The sequence below is a fragment of the Hyla sarda genome, chromosome 8 (assembly GCF_029499605.1).
Source record: "Hyla sarda isolate aHylSar1 chromosome 8, aHylSar1.hap1, whole genome shotgun sequence".
Taxonomy (NCBI): domain Eukaryota; kingdom Metazoa; phylum Chordata; class Amphibia; order Anura; family Hylidae; genus Hyla; species Hyla sarda.
The window spans coordinates 194,087,421-194,113,999 of record NC_079196.1 but is presented as its reverse complement, the minus strand read 5'-3'; the positions used below and the strand labels follow the sequence as shown (position 1 = coordinate 194,113,999).

The 26,579-nt window shown below is 44.2% G+C and overlaps 1 protein-coding gene across 3 annotated transcripts; it reads right to left on the bottom strand.

The window, feature by feature from the left end:
- Positions 1-1,626: 1,626 nt before the first annotated feature.
- NSMCE1 (NSE1 homolog, SMC5-SMC6 complex component) lies at positions 1,627-25,163 on the bottom strand. Of its 3 annotated transcripts, none has more exons than XM_056535834.1 (8): positions 25,027-25,163; positions 22,325-22,442; positions 16,287-16,408; positions 14,485-14,562; positions 10,521-10,667; positions 4,265-4,381; positions 3,182-3,302; positions 1,627-2,264 (listed from the first exon to the last, which is right to left on the bottom strand). In XM_056535834.1, exons 2-8 carry the CDS (start codon positions 22,434-22,436, stop codon positions 2,155-2,157), a joined length of 807 nt encoding a protein of 268 aa, XP_056391809.1. In that variant the 5' UTR covers positions 22,437-22,442; positions 25,027-25,163; the 3' UTR covers positions 1,627-2,154. The 3 variants fall into 3 exon arrangements, with proteins under 3 accessions (XP_056391809.1, XP_056391810.1, XP_056391811.1); XM_056535835.1 differs by having other exon boundaries at positions 24,979-25,107; XM_056535836.1 differs by having other exon boundaries at positions 25,024-25,042.
- Positions 25,164-26,579: the final 1,416 nt, after the last annotated feature.

The window sequence follows — 26,579 nt, the reverse complement described above, 5'->3', positions numbered from 1 at the left end:
ATACCACTAACACAATCAGCGGGGCAAAACGCGTTGGAGTGTGAGGTGGGGGGACACTGGAGTAAGTTTGTTTATTGTTCATATCCTTTGCCACTAGAGTGCAGTGTTTTTCATCCATATCTCTGCACTAGATGGACTTCGTGTTAGTGTGCATGCTGTTCTGATAGGCTTATGTTGGTATATAACCATGCACCTTCTGTGCTTATATTTAACTACTGACTACATGAATTGAAGGAGTCTTTTATATATTATTAACTTTGAGTATCCATTTTGATCAGCTGCCATAACTATTTATATTATATATGTACTCACTGTTCCCCCACTGTCCAGTTTTAATCTAGTCTGAGTGTTATGTGTTTTTTTTTCTTCTTGTTGTCCATATGAATTAATTTTGTAATAAAGATTATATATTTTTTTGCAACACTTGTTCAGTTATACCGATTATTTTTTAGTATCAGTATATATATATTTTTTTGGGTATGGATTTTTTGTAGGTCATATATTGAAAAAGGGGACCTGGCTCCCCGAAACATGTCTAGCCCAGTTATATATATATATATATATATATATATATATATATATATATATATAGTTGCATCCAATCTCTGGCATAATCAGGAGGATATACACCACTTCAATCCCAACTGCGAAAGAAGCGAAGCGTGCGCTCCACAAACCATCTTCTACTCTGCTGGCCAGGCAACATAGAAGCTTACCCCGAGGAGACTTAGTCGAAACAGGCAATACTGGTAAGAAAGAAGCACCTGGTGCCAAACTCCTACCCTACCTGGAACTAGAGTCACAATATCCCTGTGCCACCAGGGTAAAAGTGGGACCGCAATAGGGGGACTCCAGTGCTGCATAGTGCACCTGCCCGGCACTTGCATCCGATCCCCATCCCACTCAAGATGGTCATTGCACGTAGCCCAGTGCCGTCAGGGTACAGTTAGACTAAATTAGGGGGACTACAGCGCTGCTGAGCACACCTGCCGGCACCCACTGACTTTAATCTCTTGTCTGTAATACGGCACGATGCTGACCGAGCCATTGAGTAATCAAACATTTATTGGACATATTTTCTCGCTTATTTTTCTTCCTGATCTTCTCTCTTAAAGGGGTACTCCGGCCCCAAGACATCTTATCCCCTATCCAAATGGTAGGGGATAAGATGTCGGACCGCAGGGGTCCCACCGCTGGGGAGCCCTGCAATCTTGCAGGGGCCGGAGTATCATGACATCACGACTCTGCCCCCCGTGTGACATCACGCTCCGCCCCCACTATGCAAGTCTATAGGAGGGGGCGTGACATCACATGGGGACGGAGTCATGACGTCATGATACTCCGGCCCCTGCAGCGGGACCCCCGTGGCCCGACATCTTATCCCTTACCCTTTGGATAGGGGATAAGATGTCTTAGGGCCGGAGTACCCCTTTAACCTCAACCCAGCAGGACTGTTAACATTTTTAGTTTTTTCTTGTATGTTTTTGACACATAGGGTAATGTGTATCACAGTGTCCTAGGTTTAGGTTTTGTTTTATATAGAGCTCCCAACCAACATTTTTTTCTCTATGCTTCAACAATTGTCAGATAAAGCCACTGTCTGCAAGATAAACGCTAAAGTATACATGAACAGTGGCTGTAAAATCTACAGCAGTGTTGAAAATTGATGTTTATTTTTGTAATAAAATAATTGTCTTACAATGTCACTGGTCTCAGAAAGTGAGCTACGATGTAAGAATCTCTGGTTTCTTTCACTACAACTCTTGTTTATACAGTGGTCCCACAACTTACAATGGCCTCAAGTTACTATAATTTCTGACAAAAGCTATCCGGGCATGATGGGAGTTGTAGTTTTGCAAAAGCTGGAGGCACCCTGTTGGGAAACACCGGCATACAGGAAAGACTGAGAACAATTGTCCCATGAGTCAATGGGAGAGCAGTGTGAATGCTAGGCCACCTCCCTATGGGACTTCCTAAGACAGCTGTTCTCATGATAACACCCTGTGGATAAGTTATAACTGTTAATTTTGGGATGACTCAAATATATATATATATATTTTTTTTTTAGTTTTTTATTTCAACAATGTAAATGACAAACTAATCAGATTAATCTTTGTACAAAATATAACAAAAAGATGAGGTCACGCCGTCTTATTACGATCGCCTTGATCTGGTGGCTGCTGCTACGCTGTTTACTCTTCTCTCTCCTGCTCTTGTATTTCTCTGGGATGTGGAAGGAGTTTGGGAATCAGTTTGCAACAATCCTAAAAAGTAAATAAATTATTAGTATTTATAATCCTTTATAACATCAATCCCACCATTCTAGAGAAAATAGCCATAAAAAGGGATTATAGTAATATAGCTTTATGATCTCCTCTACTGCCAAAAAAAAAAAAAAAAAAACCTATAGACTACTAAATAAAGGTTCTGAACGCAACTAAATCATAAAATTATACCAGGTAACATGAGAGAAATTATTAATTCAGGTAACTTATCAGTTTTATGCTGCCCAAACAACAACAAAAATACTGTGACGCATCTCTTCCTATACACTGCTAAGAAGAGACGCATCACGTCTGGACCAACCCCCAAAGACCAGTTACCCTCATTTTTAAACTATGGTTACTGTGAAATGCCCACGCGTATCAAAGTAATCTATAGTGTTCAGAAAACATGATGCCTGCAAAAGTTTTATGTTGCTCACAGTGTAGATATATAAAACTGACAGGTTCCCTTTACGGCAAAACCTTGGTAAAATTGCGCACCTTTAAATGTATTATTTTGTGACAGATCATATTAATAACTGGCATTTATTCACCCATTTCCACACTATTTGTTGCTGCATTGCTGTTTGCTACATGTCTGGTCTCAGAAAGGACCAGCGTTTAGCATTCTCTGCAGGAAAAACGAAGTATTGCACGCCGTCCATACAAATGAATAATTGCTTCACTGTTTTCAGCTGCTATCAGCTTTTGCTTTTAAATGGGGGTCATGAGCAGGAAAGCCTCTTTCGTGACATGTCTTAGTACAGTCGATGGACAGGCGTTGTGAAATTCACAATTTCCGCCATTATTTTTTCTGTCATTATGACGACTACTGTACATATCTTTATACACAAACCAGAGATCAATGGTGTGAATGGGACAGTCTCCACATTATGCTAGTCGAATCATGATCTTACTGGGTATTTCGTGTGACCATGCTTCAGCACACTGGGGACAACGTGGTTCCTCCTGTCCTTTGAAATATTTCCCCACACAGGTCAAATGGATCTTGATGCCACAGTTATCACAGATCTGACCCTAAAAAGATGAAGAACACAAGGTTAAGTGATTCATTAAAGTGAAACTGATCTTAACAGGGTACTCCGCCACTAGACAGGTTATCCTTCGGATAGGGTCATAACATGTCTGATCGGGGGGTCCCACCCCGGCACCCCAGTCATCCAGTGCACGGAGCATACACCGTTCCGTGTCAGATGACTGGCAATTACAGCCGCTATGCCCCCTCCATTCATGTCTATACAAGGAGGCATGACGCCCCCTTCCATAGACATGAATGGAGGGGGCGTAATGTCATGATCACAGAAGCCCCAGGTTTCTGTGACCATAATGCTGCAGTGCCGGCCCGGACATCGCAGGGGTTCCCAGCAGCCTGACCTTTCAGTGATCAGACATGTTATCCCTTATCCTTTGGATGGGGGATAACATGTCTAGGGGTGGAGTACCCCTTTAAACCCCTAGAGGACGCATGATGTAAATGTTCATTGTGCTCTGGTACTAAGTGCCCCAAGAAGTACATGAACATGAAGGGAGTGCAGCTCCTGTGCTTATGCCTTCATGAACAACAGGTCACAGCTGCTATCAGAAACCAGGACTTTGCCGATAATGGCAGACATCATTGATCGTGCGGATGCCTGCTATTGAAGGGGCATTTCACCCCTGGACATCTTACCCCCCCCCTATCCTCTGGATAGGGGATAAGATGTCCAGGGGCATAGTACCCTTTTAACCCTTTAGATGCTGTGCTCAATGCTGGTCACAACTAATGAATTCAAAGGATTATATATCTGGTTATTCCCAAAAATAAATTCTTGCACGTCATAGACTTAAATAGTTCCACCCTACTCCACATAATGAATATCATATTTTAGATGTTGTAACTAAAAGTCTTTTACTACAGCACAGTACAACATAGTCCTAGTCCCCACTAATAAAAACTGCTTCAAAGCAATCTAATCTATTATTATATACCAAGGGGTTACCTGAATGGCGATGTTGTGGCAGATATTGCATGTTTTCACCACGTCCTGGTATGTGCTCTGTATATAATGTTCCATTTCCATAATACAACGAGTGTGAAGGCTGTACTCTCCATCTTTCTGTGGGACAAGAGAACAATCAAACAAGGCAATAAATGTTATTTAAATAAAGCAAACATACAATGGCACCAATATACCATTGGACATCTTTTTATCTCCAGTGCCAAGATATAATCATTTTGTTATTATGTAAATGAGACTCAAAAGCCCAGGGGGTGTTCCCTTACATGGTAAGAACCCAGGTAATTCAAGCCCATGTCCTCTTAGTCATTGTCTTGGTACCGACGTGCATTCGCCTACTCCTATTGAAAGCTACTAGATAAAGAGCACATTAGCTGGACTTAAAGGGGTACTCCCTAGACATCTTATCCCCTATCCAAAGGTTCAGGGATAAGATGTCTGATCTCAGAGGTCCGGCCGCTGGACGCCCTCCCCCCGTAATCACCATTTAGACACCCGGCGTTCTAAATATTATGGGCATAAGATGTATAGGGGTGGAGTACCCCTTTAACTGGGCTTTTGCTGAGTTGGGGAACACTCACTTTACATAATAACAAAAAGACTTCTACATTGGCAGTGGAGATGAAAAAAAATAGAAGGTTTGCCTAGAATCCTAATGTCTGATCATTGGGGTCCCAGCAGTCGGACTCCCGCGATCAGACATGTTATCCCCTCTACTTTGGATATGGGATAACATGTCTAGGGGTGCAGTACCCCTTTAAAAGCTAGGACTGGCTGCTGCTTTCTGACTAGAGCCAAAGGGCAGAAGTAAAGTCCATTCTTATCCTCCCTACTGTGTCCTGGTCGGTCTGAGCCGTGTGCAGGGCCGGATTAAGAGCATCATGGGCCTGGTGCTGAAGATTTTGATGGGCCTTTTTATAGAAATATATAAAATAAAAACGCAACACAAAGCAATTTTGTTTAACACAAATAAAGTGAATTTGTCACATGTTTTAAGCACATTAAATTACCAGGATAGATGAATATATGATAGTGTATGGAAACTTTGCATATCTTTAGGTACCTGCCTTTCACATATAACTTATATCTCAGACTGTGCTATCATGTAGGGAGCGGTGAAAGGCAGGTAGAAGATACATTAGAACTATACAATTCATAAGCCACCCACTTGGCCAGGCTACCCTGTTTTGGGTCAATGCAGCTACTGACCTGAGAAGGCCGACCGAGAGATCAGGGCACTTCTTTGGGAGGGCTCTGTACACTGAGGACAAGCAGGGCCCTGTACACTGAGGACAAGCAGGGCTCTGTACACTGAGGACAAGCGGGCCCTGTACACTGAGGACAAGCGGGGCTCGGTACACTGAGGACAAGCGGGGCTCTGTACACTGAGGACAAGCGGGGCTCTGTACACTGAGGACAAGCGGGGCTCTGTACACTGAGGACAAGCAGGGCTCTGTACACTGAGGACAAGCAGGGCTCTGTAGACTGAAGACAAGCGGGGCTCTGTAGACTGAGGACAAGCGGGGCCCTGTAGACTGAGGACAAGCGGGGCTCTGTACACTGAGGACAAGCGGGGCTCTGTACACTGAGGACAAGCGGGGCTCTGTACACTGAGGACAAGCAGGGCTCTATACACTGAGGACAAGCAGGGCCCTGTACACTGAGGACAAGCAGGGCCCTGTACACTGAGGACAAGCAGGGCCCTGTACACTGAGGACAAGCAGGGCTCTGTACACTGAGGACAAGCAGGGCTCTGTACACTGAGGACAAGCAGGGCTCTGTACACTGAGGACAAGCAGGGCTCTGTACACTGAGGACAAGCAGGGCTCTGTACACTGAGGACAAGCAGGGCTCTGTACACTGAGGACAAGCAGGGCTCAGTACACTGAAGACAAGCAGGGCTCTGTAGACTGAGGACAAGCGGGGCTCTGTACACTGAAGACAAGCGGGGCACTGTACACTGAGGACAAGCGGGGCTCTGTACACTGAGGACAAGCAGGGCTCTGTACACTGAGGACAAGCAGGGCTCTGTACACTGAGGACAAGCAGGGCTCTGTACACTGAGGACAAGCAGGGTTCTGTACACTGAGGACAAGCAGGGCTCTATACACTGAGGACAAGCGGGGCTCTGTACACTGAGGACAAGCGGGGCTCTGTACACTGAGGACAAGCGGGGCTCTGTACACTGAGGACAAGCGGGGCTCTGTACACTGAGGACAAGCAGGGTTCTGTACACTGAGGACAAGCAGGGCTCTATACACTGAGGACAAGCAGGGCTCTGTACACTGAGGACAAGCAGGGCTCTGTACACTGAGGACAAGCAGGGCTCTGTACACTGAGGACAAGCAGGGCTCTGTACACTGAGGACAAGCAGGGCTCCAGGGTTTTAGCAGTGTGGAGGATGGGGGGGCTGTAGCATCCTCATCCTCCACACTGCTACAGCCCCCCCACCCCTGGTCATTCTCCACACTCCTACAGTGCCCCCCCCCCCTCTGCCATCCTAAACTACACATTTCCTCCCCAGCCTAAACCCGCCCTTCCCCACCTCCATAGTGTCCGCACCTTGTAGAAGAAGCAGCTCTCAGCAGCGGCGGGATCTCCTTCTGCTTCTTAGCAGCCGGGGTAGGGACACGTCCGTGACGTCGGGCACGCATATGCGCGGACGTTTTAAAGCGGCAGCGTCCCTGCCCCTGCTCACTTTATTTGGGGCCGGGTGAGTTGTTGAGAGCACCGCATTTGCTTTGTTTAAAAAAAAACATTGTGTTTGGGCAGATGGACGGCCCCCTGCGAAGCCTATACAAGTGGAAAAGGAGGAAGTCAGCGGGTGGTCCACATTATTGGCGGATGCGGTCCAGATCTAGACCGCGGTCCGCCGGCTGAGTACCCCTGAATCTAGCTGTCACCGGCGGCCTTTGTGGGCCGCCTGTGCTGACCGTTGGGCCTATTTTAACGTAGGGGCCTGGAGCGACAGCTCCATCCGCCCCTACGTTAATCCGGCCCTGGCCGTGTGAGCCAGTTTTCTCCATTGAAGCTATTCCTTTCCATTATCTGTTACTATTCACCGGAAGGCAGCAGACAACCTGATTCTTTCCAAAGAGAGATGAACAGATCACAGCTGAAGGGGCCCAGCATTTATCTAAACACGTCTGAGCTCGAATAGCTCACATAGGGTTTTGGAAAAGGAGAGGAGGTTCATATCTCAATAATTCGAGGATGGGGAACTGATGAACTTAAATCGGATCAGACAAGAATATGACATAGGAACATATGATATGGGTATTGCAGATTAAAGAAGCGGATAGACACACCCAGAACAGAGAGCGGTTAAAAATTGTTGATAGCCCTTTTTTTGAGTGGTTGCAATTTGCGGGGGGAGGGGTTCAAAAAGAAAAGAATGGTTGGTATATATGCAAAACTAAGGGAAGAATTAGGTTAATATGAAAAAGAACATATTAAATCAAAATGGGATGAAGAAGGAATTAGTCTGTCAACTGAATCCTGTAACATGGCTTTAAATAATCTTAAAAAGGGTTTCTATTAATATAAACTCTAAGATTATTCAATTTAATTGTCTTCACAACCTTTATTATACTCCTAAGAAATTATTTAATTTTGGATGTCGTAACTCCTTGAGTTGCCCTCAATGTAAAATGGATGACACCAATTTTATTCACATTATTTGGAATTGCCAAGTACTCCAGGGTTACTGGCATGAAATTATAGTTACTCTAAAAAAAGAAAAATATAATCTGAGACACAAATCTTGAATTTCGAACAATCTATTTTAATTACTAACTTTTGTATAGGGAAAGATGACAAACTGTTGATTAACTGGTTAACAACCAAGGACGTTTGCCGTTAACGGGGTCCATGTGCCGTTAACGGGGTATAAGGCGGGCTGATTTTTGTAGCTGAGGGCCGGCGTTAATAGCCGACATAGGGCACTGACAGCGGCGTCTAAAGGTACCTCTAACTGTTCCCTGGTGGTCCAGTGGGGTGGATCGCACCCCCCGCAGCACGATCGCGGGGGGCGATCCACTTCTGAGGTAGCCGGAGGGCTTACCTCTATCCTGTAGTGCTGGCTGCTGTGCTGTGAATGATAAAGCCTGGCAGGACCAGGCTTTATCAATCGAGTGCAGATCACACAGATCAATGTGATTCTATGGAAACACATTGATCTGTATAAGGAATGAAATGATTCCTCCTAAAAGTCCCAAGGTGACTAAAAGTTTAAAAAAAAGTTTAAACACACACACATTAACCCCTTCCTTATTAAAAGTTTAAATCACCCCCCTTTTTCCAAATTCCATACAAAAAATATATAAACATAAAAATACAACATATGTGGTATTGCCACGTGCCTAAATGTCCGAACTATAAAAATAAAAGGTTAATTAAACCGCACGGTCAATGGCGTACATGTAAAAAAATTCCAAAATCCGAAATTGCGTATCTTTGGTCACTTTGTATACCCAATTTTTTTTTATAAAAAGTAACCAAAAAGTCCGATCAAAACAATCATGGTACCGATAAAAACTTCAGATCATGATGCAAATAATTTTTGCTATTGCACTCCTTATGGTAAATAAAAAATGTTTCTAATATACTTTGTTTTGTATTCTTTGTTTTATTTGTGCTTAAAAAAGCACATCCCCCCCCCCCCCCATCTTATACACAGGGGTGTGTGTCCAACCAACAGCATATGGCAGTTATGTGTGAGAGGAGCTATGATTGGATGAGGCTGGACACACCCCCCTCAGCACTCCAGGCTGCACTTTCTGTGTTTGGACTTCGGTCCAAAGTCTGTGTATAAGATGGGGGGAAGTGTGCTCTTGAGCTTTTTTAAGCACAAATAAAACATAGAAAAATTCATTTTTTTTTAAACAGAGTATATTAGAAATATTTTTTTTTTACCATAAGGAGTCCAATAGCAAAAATTTTTTTATAAGAGTTACCCTTTAAACATACAAGTTTTGGTGCATGTAGTTATAATTCTTTTTTTAAGTAGTAAAATAAAGACAAATTAAATAAATTGGGTATCATTGCAACCGTATGAACCTACAGAATAAATATATGGTGTCCTTTTTACCGAAAAGGGCACTGCGTAGAATCGGAGACCCCCAAAAGTTACAAAATTGCATTTTTTTTCCAATTTTGCCCCACATATATTTTTTTTCCTGGGTTTGACGTAAATTTTGTGGTGCAATGATTGATGTCATTACAAAGTACAATTGGTGGTGCAAAAAATAAGCCCTCATATGAGTCTGTAGGTGCAAAATTGAAAGCGTTATGATTTTAAGATAGTGATGAGGAAAAAATTAAAGTGCAGAAATTGAAAAACCCGTGGTCCTTAAGGGGTTAAAGTGCTGATATGCGCTAAAATAGTAGTGCTGTGGGTATGGATGTCGGAAAGGCAGCCAGAAGTGAAAGCATGGGTTAAGTTAGTTGATAAAGTAAAAAAAAACTGATTATGAATGACACTTTCTCACAAAAGAAGACTAAACTTATCCAACTGTGTGGGACAAATGGTAGGCTGGGTTCACACTACGGTTTGTAACTACGGTTCTAGTTGATAAAAAATAAAATAAAAATAAAAAAGCTTTCCACCGGAGTACCCCTTTAACCTCTTAAGGACCAATGGCATACCAGTACATCCTGAGCTTGCTCCCGTATACGGCTGGGAGGAGGGGGGGCGGGGCTTAATCGTGGCGCCCGCACTCAGCTGTATTCGGGAACCTTATTTAATGTATGTCTATGAGCCGACCGGAGTGAACCGCAGCCTCCGGTCGGCTGCTTTTTCGGCCGTATGCGGTTTCCCGACCGCAGACAAAAACGTGGTCGACCGCAGGCAAAAATGTGGTCAATTAAGCCCCCCCCCCCCCCCCTCCTCCCAGCCGTACACGGGAAATGTAGTTACAAATCGTAGTGTTAAACCAGCCGTAAACGGGCCTCTTGTGTGTGGTTCCTTCCCCCCCCCCTCTGGTTGGTCTGGGGTGGGGGGGTGGTGGTGGTTAGGGATTAATTATGTGTAATTAATTCTTTATTATAAATAATTAATTACACATGATTATAAATAAAATAAAAAACGTCTCTGGGCTCGGTGGGGAATTCAGCAACCTCACTGATCAAAACAGACGACATGTCACTATAGTATGTCGTTTTTTATTTTATGTATGTTTCCCTTTATCTCAGAATTGTTATGCGGTTGTTAGGTGTGATGATGTAATGAGAAACTTACCTCAATCAGCCACTTTTCTTGCACAAAACTTTGGAGTAGTTGTTCCACCTCTTTTTTCTTCATTTTCTTGGTTTGGAGCTGGTCGGTAAGGTTTAAAATGTTTGTTGAAGAGGCAAACCCGTTGTCCGAGTCTATTATAAGATCCATCTGCTCTAGGAGAAGCGTGAATAGAAATAAAAACAAACACAAATTTAGCTTCTCAGACTTAACAACACAATATTGTGGTGCTGCAATGAGTCGGCCACATAAAGACCCCCTTCAACCAACTGGGGCATTATGGCTGCTACAATGAGGACCAATGTTTGTGCAGAAAAGGGTTCATAGGTTACTAATTCATAGAGCTAGTACTATGGGAATCATTTTGCCTGCAGTTTACACTGTGGTTGTTTTTCACATTAGCCCCTTAAGGACCACGGGTTTTTCCGTTTTTGCACTTTAATTTTTTTCCTCCTTACCTTTAAAAAATCATAACTCTTTCAATCTTGCACCTAAAAATTCATATGATGGCTTATTTTTTGCGCCGCCAATTCTGCTTTGTAATGAGATCAGTAATTTTACCCAAAAATCAACGCCGAAACGAAAAAAAAATAATAATTGTGCGTCAAAATTGAAGAAAAAACACTATTTTGTAACTTTTGGGGGCTTCCGTTTCTACGCAGTACATTTTTTGGTAAAACTTACATCTTCTCTTTATTCTGTAGGTCCATACGATTAAAATGATATCCTACTTATATAGGTTTGATTTTGTCGTACTTCTGGAAAAAACCATAACTACATGCAGGACAATTCATACATTTAAAATTGTCATCTTCTGATCCCTATAACTTTTTTATTTTACCGGGTAAGGGATGGTAAGAGGCTCATTTTTTGCGCCGTGATCGGACTTTTTGATCACTTTTTATTCATTTTTTCATGATATAAAAAGTGACCAAAAATACACTATTTTGCGCGTATACCATTGACCGTGCGGTTTAATTAACGATATATTTTTATAATTCGGACATTTCTGCACATGGCGATACCACATATGTTTATTTTTATTTACACAGTTTTTTTTTTTTAATGGGAAAAGGGGGGCGATTCAAACTTTTATTAGGGAAGGGGCTACATCTTTATTCACTTTTTTTTTGCAGTGTTATAGCTCTCATAGGGGGCTATAACACTGCACACACTGATCTTTTACATTGATCATTGGCTTCTCATAGGAAACCATTGATCAATGATTCTGCCGCTTGACTGCTCATGCCTAGATATCAGGCACTGAGCAGTCATTCGGCAATCGGACACCATGAGGCAGGTAAGGGGACCCTCCTGCTGTCCTACAGCTGTTTTGGATGCTGTGATTTCACCCCGGCGATCCCGAACAGCCTGCTGAGCTAGCCTGGCATAGTTTAGTTTCACTTTAGATGCCTGCGATCAACTTTGAACGCCGTGTCTAAAGGGTTAATAGCGATCATTGCCGCACACTATTAGCCACGGGTCCCGGCCGTTGCTAGGTGCCGGGCCCGACCTGCTATGACGCAGGGCCACACCGTGGCCCCGCATTATAGAATGGGAGCAAGCTCAGGATGTACTGGTATGTCCTTGGTCCTTAAGAGGTTAAAGGGGTACTCCGGTGGAAACATTTTTTTTTTTTTTTTTTTTTAATCAACTAGTGCCAGAAAGTTAAACAGATTTGTAAATTGCTTCTATTAAAAAATCGTAATACTTCCAGTACTTATCAGCTGCTGTATACTACAGAGGAAATTCTTTTGTTTTTGGAACACAGATCTCTCAGCTAAATCATGAGCACAGTGCTCTCTGGTGACATCTCTGTCCATTTTAGGAACTGTTGAGAGTAGGATAAAATCCCCATAGCAAACATATGCTGCTCTGGACAGTTCCAAAATGTATTCAATTGGTCTGCCTTCAAGGAGAACGCCGACTCCACGTGGCGCAGTATACAAAAGGAATGGAGATCAGATAAAATGAAGGTAGCTTATTTCCCAAGATGCAACGGGTTTCGCTGCGGGAAAGCAGCTTCATCAGGCATCATGCCTGATGAAGCTGCTTTCCCGCAGCGAAACCCGTTGCATCTTGGGAAATAAGCTACCTTGATTTTATCTGATCTCCATTCCTTTTGTATCTTGCGCCACGTGGAGCCGGCGTTCTCCTTGAAGCCAGACCGATTGAATACCTTGCCAAGCCGGAGGGCTGCGAATACACTAACTCTTGATGCGCTTACCATTGTTGTGTATGACGTTACGCAACCAAATCTCGTGAGCTGCTGTCTTATTTCATTTTCATACCGAGTATCTCTTTTTATCACACCAAGAAGTGCTCTCCCTTTTCTCCCCTTTAGTTCCAAAATTGGACAAAGATGTCAGCAGAGAGCACTGTGCTCGTGATGTCAGTAGAGAGCTCTGTCTTCCAAAAAGAAAAGCATTTCCTCTGTAGTATTCAGAAGCTAATAAGTACTGGAAGAATTAAGATTTTTTTAATAGAAGTAATTTACAAATCTGTTTAATTTTCTGGCACCAGTTGATTAAAAAAAAAAAAAAAAAGTTTTCCATTGGAGTACCCTTTTAACCCCTTAATATTTCCCTCTACAGACCCATATAAGGGCTTGTTTTTTGCATGACCAGTTGTACTCTGAAATGAAACCTCGCATTTTACCATAAAATGTACGGCAAACCCAAAATAATTTTTTTTAGGGAGAAATTCAAATGAAAACCACAATTTTGCACATTTTGGAGGGTTTTGTTTTCACACTATACATTTTACGGTAAAAATGACATGCGTTCTTTATTCTGTAGTCAATACGATTAAAATGATACCCATGGCTAGATACTTTTATATTTTTGTACCGCTTAAAAAAATCTAAAACTTTTTGTACAAAATATTTTTTCATTTTTCCATATAAACGGCGGTATTAGAGCAAATTTTTTGCGCCGTCATATGTACTTTTTATCGATACCACATTTGCATATATAAATCTTTTAGATCATTTTTTATAAATTTTTTCAAATAAAATGTGACAAAAAAAGCTGCATTTTTGGACTTTTTAGATTTTTTACGTTTACGCCATTCACCGTACGGGATAATTAACACTATATTTTGATAGTACGGACATTTATGCACGCGGCGATACCGAATATGTTTATTTAAAAAAATTACGCTTTTTGGGGGTAAAATCGGAAACTGTCAATTTTCATTGTTATTGGAAGGGATTTTTAATTTTTTTGTAACTTTTTATTTTTTATTTTTTACATTTTTCAACTTTTATTTTACACTTTTTATGTCCCCATAGGGGACTATGTATAGCAGTCAGTTGATTGCTAATACTGTGCAGTGCTATGTATAGGACACAGCATTGATCAGTATTATCGGTCATCTTCTGCTCTGATCTGCTCGATCTCAGACCAGAGCAGAAGAACCCGGGAGACGGCCGGAGCAAGGTGAGGGGACCCCCGGCCGCCATGCTTGATGATTGGAATCATCCATTCAAAGTACCGCACTGCCGCAGATGCCGTGATCTGTATTGATCACCGCATCTGAGGGGTTAATGGCTACTAGCAGCCGGAACCTGCCGTGTATGACGCAAGCGCCGTTCCGATGCTCGCGGTCATACACAGGACGCAAATGTACATCCTGGTGCGGGAAGTCCCGCCAAACCAGGAAGTACATTTACGTCCGTGGTCGTTAAGGGGTTAAATCAGTGCTTCCAAACCAGGGTTCCTCTAGCTGTTGCAAAACTACAACTCCCAGCATGCCCGGACAGCCAATGGCTGTCCGGGCATGCTGGGAGTTGTAGTTTTAAAATAGCTGGAGGCACCCTGGTTGGGAAACGCTGCATTAAGTCAATAAGTAAAAAATGCTACATTGTCAGAAAAATTTGCAAAGGTTAGTAAACAGCTTGCACAAGTAGTAACATTAAAATATGAGAAAAATTCTTTGCACCCAACAATAAAAATACACATCTCACCGTCTTCCTAAATAATTCCAGTTCATTCTCAGCATAATCCATGGCCATTTTAGTGACGTCACTTTCTGCAACATTAACCTAGTAAGGGAAGAAACATAAGGGAAAGTTTAGTGAATCAGGATCAAAGCATTTCAAGGTCAGGATTGTGTCTAAATACATATTCTGTTACACATATTGGGGTTTATATACTAAGAGTGGAGTGGAGTTTTCTTTGTGGGTTTTGATTTCCGACAGGTATTTTCCCACGGTATTTACTAAGGTTTCCCTACGTTTTGCTTTTTTTATTTATTTATTTTATTTATTTATTTTTTACAAATGTTCTGATCTGTTGGGTTTTTCCCAGTTCGAATCCACTGTGGAAACCTTAGTAAATATGTTGGGGTTTTACAAAACAGTTTTTTTTTTTTAATGAAGTATATTAGGAAAATGCTTAGTTTTTAGGGAAGTATTAAATTAACAAAAGGTAAAGGAGATCTGTAGTGCTCTGAACTTTATCCCCTGTCCGAAAGATAGGGGATAAGTTATAGATCACGGGGGGTCCGAGCACTGGGGCCCCCCGCGATCTCCTTTACGGGGCCGCGGCAATGTACAGGAAAGGGGGCATTCCGTCCTTGCATGACGCGACAGCCGGCACGCCCCTCCATGTATCTCTATGGGATTCATGGAGGGGTGTGCCAGATGCCGCGTCATGCGGGGATGGAATGCCCCCTTTCCCGTACATTGCCGTGGCCCCGTACAGGAGATCGCGGGGGGGGCCCCAACGCTCGGACCCCCAGCAATCTATAACTTATCCCCTATCCTTCGGATAAAGGGGATAAAGTTCAGATCACTACAGATCTCCTTTAACACTTAAAAGGTGCCATAATTTGATCATTTAATGACTAAGTTTGCACTGTCTCAGAAATAAAATGTATTCTCCCCAATGTGTGACCAAACTCTAGGAAATATTCATGGAACCATTTCTATGGAAAACTAAACTGGAGTATCATACTCCTGTTTACAATACTGCCCAATAAAGTTAATGGAGAAAAAAAAAATACATAGATCATTGTGTATTGAAAAGAACAGTATATAATTATAACTATAATTATTTTTACAACCTGCCTGTGTTATAAAAAAAAAAAAATATATATTTAAATTTTTTAAAGGGAACCAGCCACCAAATTTTACACTATAGAACTGTGGGCAACGCGTTATATAGGGTAAAATAAGATTTCTTACCAGGTCCTGACATCCTCCTGAGCGGGATGTCCCGGGCCGTATGGTAATCAGCTGGCAGTAGTCATCGAGGCATGTGGCCTCTTCATGCAGTCAGAGCTCCGGGCTGTAATCACACCAACTCATGCATGATTGACAGTCTGGCCATCTCCGATGTCACCGCTCTGCTTACTGAAGTTTCACGCAGGCCCAGAAGCAGAGATATTCCTGGACATGAAGCAGGTTCTGGGCTAGTGCGAGATTTCAGCGATGGGATTCAGTGATGACAGTGGTGACTAGGCTGTCAATCATGCATGAGTGGGATGATTTCAGCTCAGCGCTCTTTGACTACATGAAGATGACTACTGGCAGCTGATTAACATACGGTGTGGGACATTTGATGGCACTCTTCAAAACATATATATGCCAAACATAATCCCAAATGCAGCACAAAAAAATCCTATATTGTCCTGATTCCGGACTGAAGACGTTTTATAATATAGGAATATTTAATATTTGAAGTCCAGAAAGTACTACAGTGCACTGTGTCTGCCTGTTAGGTGGATTTCAGTACAGCGTGTGGAAAGAGAACAATCTCATCTTACCAGAGAGTAGTATCTTTTCCCGTCATTTTCATCTGTTCCCTTCCTAATCTGCATAAACAAAGGCTGTAGATGATTGTTGATAACAGCCACAAAGTCATCCAGCTTGTCGGGCATGTAGTGAGCTGTAAGGGGGATTTAAACATAAATTATACAAATATTAAAATTATTGCAACAACAATATTTATTGTTGTAACTTGGTCATGTGACCACCATCCTGACCCAAAGAAAAGCAGTGTTTTAGTGTTAGTGCTTTAGAGGAATTCAGTTCCTTCCTGTGAACTACAAGATGACATTGTCACCTATGAGATCTCTTTTGGCTGCTTACAGACCACTTCCCACTTATTGCTTGGGTAAGGCTGCATTCACACCACGTTTTTGCCTGCGGTCGGGAAACCGCATACGGCGGAAAAAGCAGCCGACCGGAGGCTGCGGTTCACTCCGGTCGGCTCATAGACATACATTAACTACGGTTCTCGAATACGGCTGAGTGCGGGCGCCGCGATTAAGCCCCGCCCACCCCTCCTCCCAGCCGTATACGGGAACCGTAATTACAAACCGTAGTGTGAACCCAGCCTTAGTCAGGTTTTGAGGAATCCATTTTTCATCCAAAATTCCTGATACGGGAACTGTATTGCAAAAACGTGGTGTGAATGCAGCCTAACACTCAGGAGGGCATACGAATCATGTTTTAACAACAGTGTTGTCTGATGCTTAGTGTTGATGTTCTGAAGACCCCAACAATCTCACCCACTATACTGTGGATCCACACATATTAGTGTTACCAGAGCAATAAGTGCAGCAACACTGTGTTTTTAACTTGTATACAGTCTCTATATGTTTTTGTTGTTGTTTTTTTTTAAGATCAAACAAGAAAAGTTATATTTTAGGGTGGTTTAGCTTCATAGGGTTTTTATGCCCCAGACTTTAAAGGGGTTGTTCGCTGCCCTGACTTTCGGAGCTCCGCTCACAGCGTCCGGAAGTTCATTACTCCGTATGCTGTGTGCAGGCTTCCGTGTTCGCGGTCGCAGGGCGTGAAGTCATGCCCGGCTCCTCGCGACGTCTCGCCCGCCCCCTCGTGACGTCATGCCCGCCCCCTCTACCAAAGTCGCGGTCGCGCCCCCTTCCCATTGACTTTCGTTGAGAATAAGCTTTTCCCCTAATAAAAGTTTTAATCACCCCCATTTTCCTATTTTTTTAATAAAATAATGTAATAAAAAATAAAACTAATGATATGTGGTACCACCGCGTGCATAAATGTCCAAACTATTAAAATATAATGTTAGCTAAACCGCACAGTCGATGGCGTACACATTAAAAATTAAAAAGTCCAAAATTGTGCATTTTTGGTCACTTCATATACTATAAAAATATTAATAAAAAGAGATCAAAAAGTCCCATCATAACAAAAATGGTACCGATAAAACTACAGACCACAGCCCAAAAAATGATCCCTCATGTAGCCCTGGACGTGGAAAAATAAAAAAAAGTTATAGGGGTCAGAAAAAGACAAATTTAAACATATACATTTTGGTGCACGCAGTTATACTTTTTTAAGTACCGTATTTATCGGGGTATACCACGCACCGGCCTATAACACGCACCCTCATTTTACCAAGGATATTTGGGTAAAAAAAGTTTTTTACCCAAATATCCATGGTAAAATGAGGGTGCGTGTGTGCGCGTGTATACCCCGATACACCCTCAGGAAAGGCAGGGGGAGAGAGGCCGTTGCTGCCCGCTTCTCTCCCCCTGCCTTTCCTGGGGTCTAGAGCCCTGCTGCCGGCCCTTCTCTCCCCCTGGCTATCGGCGCCGCTGCCCGTTCTGTCCCCCTGACTATCGGTGCTGGCGCCCCACTGCCGGCGCTGATAGCCAGGGGGAGAGAAGCGGCGCCGACAGCCAGGGGGAGAGAAGGGGCAGCGGCACCCATTGCCGGCGCCGCTGCCCCCGTTGCCTCCCCCCATCCCCGGTGGCATAATTACCTGAGTCGGGTCCGCGCTGCTGCAGGCCTCCGGCGTGCGTCCCCTGCGTCGTTGCTATGCACGGCGCGGCGCTCTGACGTCATGCGCCGCGCCGTGCAGCGCATAGCAACGATGAAGGGGACGCACGCCGGAGGCCTGCAGCAGCGCGGACCCGACTCAGGTAATTATGCCACCGGGGATGGGGGGAGGCAATGGGGCAGCGTCGCCGGCAATAGGTGCCGCTGCCCCTTCTCTCCCCCTGGCTATCGGCGCTGATACCGATAGTCAGGGGGACAGAACGGGCAGCGGCGCCGATAGCCAGGGGGGTGAGAAGGGCCGGCAGCAGGGCTCTAGACCCCAGGGAAGGCAGGGGGAGAGAAGCGGGCAGCGACGGCCTCTCTCCCCCTGCCTTTCCTGGGACGGTATCGGCGTATAACACGCACATAGACTTTAGGCTAAAAATTTTAGCCTAAAAAGTGCGTGTTATACGCCGATAAATACGGTAGTAAATAAAACCAGCATAAATTGGGTATCCTTGTAACCGTATGGGCCTACAGAATAAAGATCAGGTATTATTTTTACCGAAAAGTGCACTGCGTAGAAACGGGAGCCCCCCAAAAGTTACAAAATGGCGTTTGTTTTAGTTTTTTTTTATCTCACCCCACAAATAAGCTGTTTTTTTGTTTCACCACAGATTACCGTATTTAACGGAGTATAACACGCATTTTTAGCCTAAAGTCTATCTGCGTGTTATATGCCAATAAGCAGCTGCAGTTCAATGATTTAAAGGGGCGGTTTAAATCAATGAACTGCAGCGGCTTTTGCAGGTCCAGAGACCGCCAGCGCTGCCGGCTTCTCTGCCCCTGCCTATCCTGGGGTCCAGAGACTGCCGGCGCCACTTCCCCATTACCTCCCCCATCCCCCCGGTTTTTTCTGACCCCGCAGAAGCCCCCAGGAAAGGCAGGGGGAGAGAGGCCGTTGCTGCCCGCTTCTCTCCCCCTGCCTTTCCTGGGGTCTAGAGCCCTGCTGCCGCCGCTTCTCTCCCCCTGGTTATCGGCGCCGCTGCCCCATTGCCTCCCCCATCCCCGGTTTTAGGATTACCTGTTGCCGGGGTCGAGTCCGCGCTGCTTCTGGCTCCAGCGTGGCGTCTATGTGTCGTCACTCGTCACTGCGTATCGCAACGCATAGCAACGGCGCATAGACACCACACCGGAGCCAGAAGCAGCGCGGACCCGAGCCAGAAGCAGCGCGGACCCGAGCCAGAAGCAGCGCGGACCCGAGCCAGAAGCAGCGCGGACCCGAGCCAGAAGCAGCGCGGACCCGAGCCAGAAGCAGCGCGGACCCGAGCCAGAAGCAGCGCGGACCCGAGCCAGAAGCAGCGCGGACCCGAGCCAGAAGCAGCGCGGACCCGAGCCAGAAGCAGCGCGGACCCGAGCCAGAAGCAGCGCGGACCCGAGCCAGAAGCAGCGCGGACCCGAGCCAGAAGCAGCGCGGACCCGAGCCAGAAGCAGCGCGGACCCGAGCCAGAAGCAGCGCGGACCCGAGCCAGAAGCAGCGCGGACCCGAGCCAGAAGCAGCGCGGACCCGAGCCAGAAGCAGCGCGGACCCGAGCCAGAAGCAGCGCGGACCCGACCCCGGCAACAGGTAATCATAAAACCGGGGATTGGGGAGGCAATGGGGCAGCGGCGCTGATAGCCAGGGGAGAGAAGCGGCAGCAGGGCTCTAGACCCCAGGAAAGGCAGGGGGAGAGAAGCGGGCAGCGACGGCCTCTCTCCCCCTGCCTTTCCTGGGGGCTTCTGTGGGGTAAGAAACAGTGTATCGGGGTATACACACGCACACGCACCCTCATTTCACCAAGGATATTTGTTTGAAAAACTTTTTTTACCCAAATATCCTTGGTAAAATGAGGGTGCGTGTTATAGGCCGGTGCGTGTTATACCCCGATAAATACGGTATATTATAAAATAAATGATGTCATTACAAAGTACAAGTGTTGATGCAAAAAACAACCCCTTATATGGGTCTGTAGGTGCAAAATTGAAAGCGTTATGATTTTTAGAAGGCGAGGGGAAAAAACTAAATTGCAAAAACAAAAATTTATAGTAACCTGTCGATGATTATGTGCTTTCCCACTGCTCATAACTTCCTGTTCTCCATCTCTATTGCCCGCTCAGCCAATCACTGGCCACAGAGGGGACCTGCCTCGTACAGCAATTTGCCGAATGGGCATTTTCCATGTGTCAGGACAAAAAACAGGAAGTTCTGAGCAGCGGACAACACTAAGAACGACGCCAGGAGGGGATCTTTGGCAGGTGAGTACATCTTAGTGTAACCTAAGAACCCCTGAGCACATCTTAGTGTAAAATAACAGCACCTTTTTCAGGGGTGTGGAAATTTTATAAAAAACTACTTGTCCACGGGACTAAAATGGAGCAAAATCTACTTGTCCCTCATGACGATCCACTTGTCCGGGCCAATTTTCGCTTTTACGCTCTCATTTTTTCCTCCTCGCCCTATAATAGCCATAACTACCTACTATAATGACACCTTTTAATTGTTCCATAACATATTCTCTTGACCAAAAATATAAATATATTTTTTTTTGTGTGAAATTGAAATAGTAAAAGATAATTTTGCAGATTTGGTGGTTTTCTTTTCTACGCCATTTACCTCGTGGTTGAGATAACATGTTAGTTTCATATTTTAGGCCGCCTGATTACAGAAATACCAGATTTTATATAATTTATGTCATGTTTTACTAATTTAAAAAAATTCTGAACTTTTTTTTGACCCCTCTAAATATTTCTTTTTCCGCATACCAGGCTGTATGAGGGTTAATTTTTTACGCCATAATCTGTTTTTTGTATCTGTACCATTTTGGTATTGAGCTGACTTTTTAATCGCTTTTTAACTTATTTTCTGGGGATATTATAAAAATTGCAATTCTGTGTTTTGTTTTTTTTTGTTTTTTTTTTTTACATTTACCGTACGGGATATATAATGTTATATTTTAATAGGTCGTACAATTACGCAGGAATCGATACCAAATATGTTTATTTTTATTATGTTTGCATGTTTTTATATAGCAAAAGGGGTCATTTGAACTTTTAACATGAAAGGGGTTAATGTGTGTTTTTTTTAAACTTTTATTAAAAGTTTTTATTTTTTTTATTTTTTTATACTTTATTGGACTTTTAGGAGGAATCATTAGATTCCTCATACAGATGAATAGAGTTCTATTGAACTCATTAATCTGTGAGCTCTGTGATCCATTGATAGAGCCTGGTCCAGCCCGGATCTATCAATGACAGAGCTGGACAGCAGGAAGCAGAGGTAAGTCCTCTGGCTCCCACTATAGTGGATCGCCCCCCCGCGATCACTCTACGGGGGGGGGACAATCCACCCCACTAGCCCACCAGGGAGCATTCACATGCCCCTTTAGAAGCCGCTGTCAGCTTTGACAGCGGCGATCTAAAGGGTTGAAAGCCAGCCGCGGCATATGCTGGCTATTAGCGGCGGACCCCGGCTGAGAACAGCCGGGGGCTGCAGAGTATGGAGCGGGCAGGAGTCCGGAGCCCGCTCCATACACCCCTCTGAGCGCCGCATGTCAGGCTATTATCGGCGGTGTTAAACTTGCGCCCCGTGCAGACGTGCGACCGCTCCTCCCCTCAGCTCTCTGAAGCTAGAGCTGGGGGGAGTGAAGGCAGAGGACGCAGATCTGCACGGGGAGCAAGAAGCCAAGCCCCCCTCATCTCCCCCTGCAGGTCTGCATTGCAGAAAGAAGGCAGAGCAGGGGAGATAGGACGTACACAGCTTCTCATCTCCCTGCTCTGCCTTCAGAGGACGTGAGTTTCCACAGCCGGGGGCTGCAGAGTATGGAGCGGGCAGGAGTCGGGAGCCCGCTCCATACAGACTGCAGAGCGTCGCAGCGCTTGTCAGGTCCGGCCCTGCTTTCCCGAACCCGGGCTAAGGGCCGGAAAAATTCACCTGCCCGTCGCCCGAAACTGCTTGTCCCGGGCGTCGGGCGATAGGAATTCCACATCCCTGCCTTTTAATTAAATCTAAGCCATATGGACTGACCTTTGTGTACTTCACAGCAATGTCTATGTAATTTCCTTACAGCAGAACCTTCCATTATCCCATGAGACATCAGAACCTGAAGGAATCTCTGGTGACTTGCAGTGATGGCCATTCTTCCCTGTGAAATAAGAAGCAAAAGACAATTATTACAATGTATTTACTTAGTTCAAGAATATAAATATCCAGCAATGCATAAATATTTTGCTCAGAAACATTTTTAACCCCTTCACTTCATCATTGTCGGACACTCATCCCCTATTTTTTAAAGAAATATTACCACTTTTTACCCAGAGCGTTGTGCAACCGATAATGATTTTATTGGGCGCTCAAAAGATCAGCCGCCAAAAGTGTTCTCTCGTTCCTCAGCTTAGTGCTGGGCGATATACCAGTTCATACCGAATACCGGTGTGTTTTTTCTGTACAGTATGAATTTTTTCCTAAACCGCAATACCGGTCGGGCCCCTACCCCCTCGGATGAATGAATTATCAGCCGTAGTGCGCTTGGGAACTAATTATATATGACCCGCGGGCGCTGTCCTGCTTTTCCTCCCCCCCCCACCCCCCACCAAATGAATGAAGTATCAGCCGCAGCACTGTCCACACATCGGGGGACTAGTCATGTTACCCGCAGGCACTGATCTCCTTTTCCTCCTGTTAGCAGCGGCGCTGGAAATGAATGAGTTGTGAGCCGCAGGCGCAGGACAGAGAACGAAAGCTGTCACCTCCCCCTCCAATCGCTGAAAGCCGGTGGGCTGCGGGCGATGCAGAGGGGGAAATGAGTGGGGAAAAAATCCCGTCAAATACCGTGGAGCCGCCATAAGTTTGAAAAAATACTGTGATACACATTTTTGGTCATACGGCCCAGCACTACCTCAGCTTATCGCTGCCCTTTTTATACAGGCCATTTTTTGAGAAAAAAATAATTGTTCCTTCCCAGAAACTGGATCCTCTATTTCAGTGGTCTCTAAACTTTAGCTCTCCAAATGCTGCAAACTACAACTTCAAGCATGACCGGACAGCCACACGATGAAAGAAACACATGAGAAAAGTGCAGGGAAAAAAAAAAAAACACATACTATAGTAAGTTGCTATACAAATAAACATTATTCGGAGTGACAAAAACACCACCAAAAAATTATTAAACAAAAAGAATGGAGGTGAAAAAAAATAAAATAAAAAAAAGAGGGGACAGTTTTTAGGGTTTCTTTTATTTTTTTTAAAGCCAAAAAACAAAACAAAACGATGATCAAAATTTGGGTTTGAATTAAGTCTCATTCACACTATGGATTTTGGAGCAGAATTCCACTTGAAAAATACAGTGAAGCAGCCTCTCATTGGATGAGATTTATCAAAACATGTGCAGAATAAAACTGGACCAGTTGCGCATTGCGACCAATCAGATCACTCCATTTATTTTTTAGCGTCCTTTTTTGAAAATTAAAAAAAAAAGCAATCCTATTGGTTGCTCCGAGCAACTTCTCCACTTTTCCTTTGCACGGGTTTTGTTAATCTACCCCAACTGTCCTCAATACATTTCTGCTGCAACTTTTATTCTATGGAATTTCCGCTGCGGAAAGAATGTACATGTTCATTCTTTCAGCGGAATGCGCTTAGAAATGAATTGATATGGAGACGGCGCATGTCCGATCGGTCCTAGCGCTCTAGATGGAAACTCTGCCCGGAATATCTCTGGACGGAGATTCTGTAGTGTGAATGAGCCCTAAAACCTAAAGGGGTACTTCACCAGAAAACATCTTATCCAAACAGTAGGGGATAAGATGTCTAATTGCGGGGGTCCCGCTGTTGGGGACCCCAACGACCTATGATGCCGCTCCGTGCCGATTGACTAGCAACTTCAGCCATCATGCCCCCTCCATCCACATTTATTTTTTTTGCTGGCGGAGTACCCCTTTAAAGAGTCGCTGTCATTTGAATAAGCACCGGGTCTCATTCCCGTGACCTGCTGCGATCTTGGGTTCCAAGGCAATGAATTGCGCGTCTCACTCCACGGCTGTCCTCACACAGCTCCATATAGGGGGTCAGAACATGACGATGCAAACAGTATTTTCATTATTATTATAATTATTCTTTTTTATATTGTAATAGTAGTAAAAAACATAAAAACTCTATACATTTGGCACGGCTGTAATCATACAGACCCAGAAAATAAAGACAGCACATCATGTGTACTGTGCTGCCAATGTCATAAAAACTGTGTGTTTTTTTTAATCATTCCACCCTACAAATACATTTCTGGTACATTATGGGATGCAAAAAATAAATGCGTAAATAAAAAAATCCTTCATCCGGCTCTATAAATGGCTCTTGGAAGGCAATGAGGCAAAAATAAATAAATAAATAAATAAAAACACACAAACAAAACGCCATCACCAAAATATAAAAATATTTGCAGCAGAAAAGAGTTAAACTTGTACATACGCGTTTACCTGACGCATGGAAATTATCACTATAGACCAGGGGGCCTCCAGCTGTTGCAAAACTACAACTCCCAGCATGCCCGGACAGCCTTTGGCTGTCCGGGCATGCTGGGAGTTGTAGTTTTGTAACAGCTGGAGATACTGGTTGGTGTGTGTATATATAAGCTGCTACTTTATCCATTCCTGTACAGAAACCCACACACCCCAGTTATCTACCTCGCACCCCTAGAACGCATAAAACAGCCCCCAGTTCACACACACTACCGGCAACTTGGCAGGAAAGCGCAGTCCTCGCAGAGCTATAAGGGGGCGTCACAAATCCAGCGACAGACGTAGCGACGATTGGATAAATGCGCATGCGCTGTGAGGATTGGGCTAATGCGCGTGCGTGATTGCTGGTGATGTAAAGTTTTTTCCAATCTGTGGAAAACGCCATGCGCATGCGCGAGGTAACGCTATTAGCGTACACTACGCTAATTGCGTAATGTCTGCGTAATGTCGCGCATGCGCAGTCGTTCTAGCGTAGACTCGCGCATGCGTATGGCGTTTTTCACAGCTTGGAAAATACCAGTGTTGTAAAGTATTTTCCTATCTGTGGAACGTGCCATACGCATGCGCGAGTCTACGCTATTAGTGTAGACCTAGCGTAGGCTACGTTAATAGCTTATTGGAAAATACTTTAGCTTTAGAGCATATGCTTACGTCAATAGCTTATCTCTTAGCGTAGCCGTGGAAATTAGCGTAGCGTAGTTAGTGGGTAGCGTAGTGTAGCCTTAGGCTTACCATAGATTTATATTAGTGTAGTGTACCTAGCGTAGGTTTTAATTTAGCGTAGTTTAGGATTAATAGGGAAAGGAGGTAGGGTCTAGGTTTTGAAGAGACTACAACTCCCAGCATGCCAAGGCATGCTGGGAGTTGTAGTTTAGCTTATATTACATTGAAGGGACCACAACTCTCAGCATGCCCAGACAGCTAAAGGCTTTCCAGGCATGCTGGGAGTTGTAGTTTTACACAGGTATAGAGTAGTTAGCGTAGTGTTAGTTAGTGTAGCGTTAGCGCAATTTTAACATATTTAATGTAGTGTAGTGCTAGCGCAGTTTTAGCGTATTTAGTGTAGCTTAGTGTTAGGGCAGTTTTAGCGTATTTAGTGTTAGCGCAGTTTTAGCGTAGTGTAGTGTTAGCGCAGTTTTAGCGTATTTAGTGTAGTGTTAGCGCAGTTTTAGCGTATTTAGTGTAGCTTAGTGTTAGGGCAGTTTTAGCGTATTTAGTGTTAGCGCAGTTTTAGCGTAGTGTAGTGTTAGCGCAGTTTTAGCGTATTTAGTGTAGTGTTAGCGCAGTTTTAGCGTATTTAGTGTAGCTTAGTGTTAGGGCAGTTTTAGCGTATTTAGTGTTAGCGCAGTTTTAGCGTAGTGTAGTGTTAGCGCAGTTTTAGCGTATTTAGTGTAGTGTTAGCGCAGTTTTAGCGTATTTAGTGTACTGTTAGCGCAGTTTTAGCGTATTTAGTGTAGCTTAGTGTTAGGGCAGTTTTAGCGTATTTAGTGTTAGCGCAGTTTTAGCGTAGTGTAGTGTTAGCGCAGTTTTAGCGTATTTAGTGTAGTGTTAGCGCAGTTTTAGCGTATTTAGTGTACTGTTAGCGCAGTTTTAGCGTATTTAGTGTAGCTTAGTGTTAGCGCAGTTTTAGCGTATTTAGTGTAGCTTAGTGTTAGCGCAGTTTTAGCGTATTTAGTGTAGCTTAGTGTTAGCGCAGTTTTAGCGTATTTAGTGTAGTGTTATCGCAGTTTTAGCGTATTTAGTGTAGTGTTAGCGCAGTTTTAGCG

What these genes read in the sequence shown, in the direction of transcription:
- NSMCE1 (XM_056535834.1), bottom strand. Translation starts at nt 22,436, where the DNA reads ATGGCCATCACTGCAAGTCACCAGAGATTCCTTCAGGTTCTGATGTCT. An exon ending in TTGCTGTGAAGTACACAAAG is followed by an intron (nt 16,409 to 22,324) that starts GTCAGTCCATAT and finishes TCCCCCTTACAG; the next exon opens with CTCACTACATGCCCGACAAG. An exon ending in ATGGTCACACGAAATACCCA is followed by an intron (nt 2,265 to 3,181) that starts GTAAGATCATGA and finishes TTTACTTTTTAG; the next exon opens with GATTGTTGCAAACTGATTCC.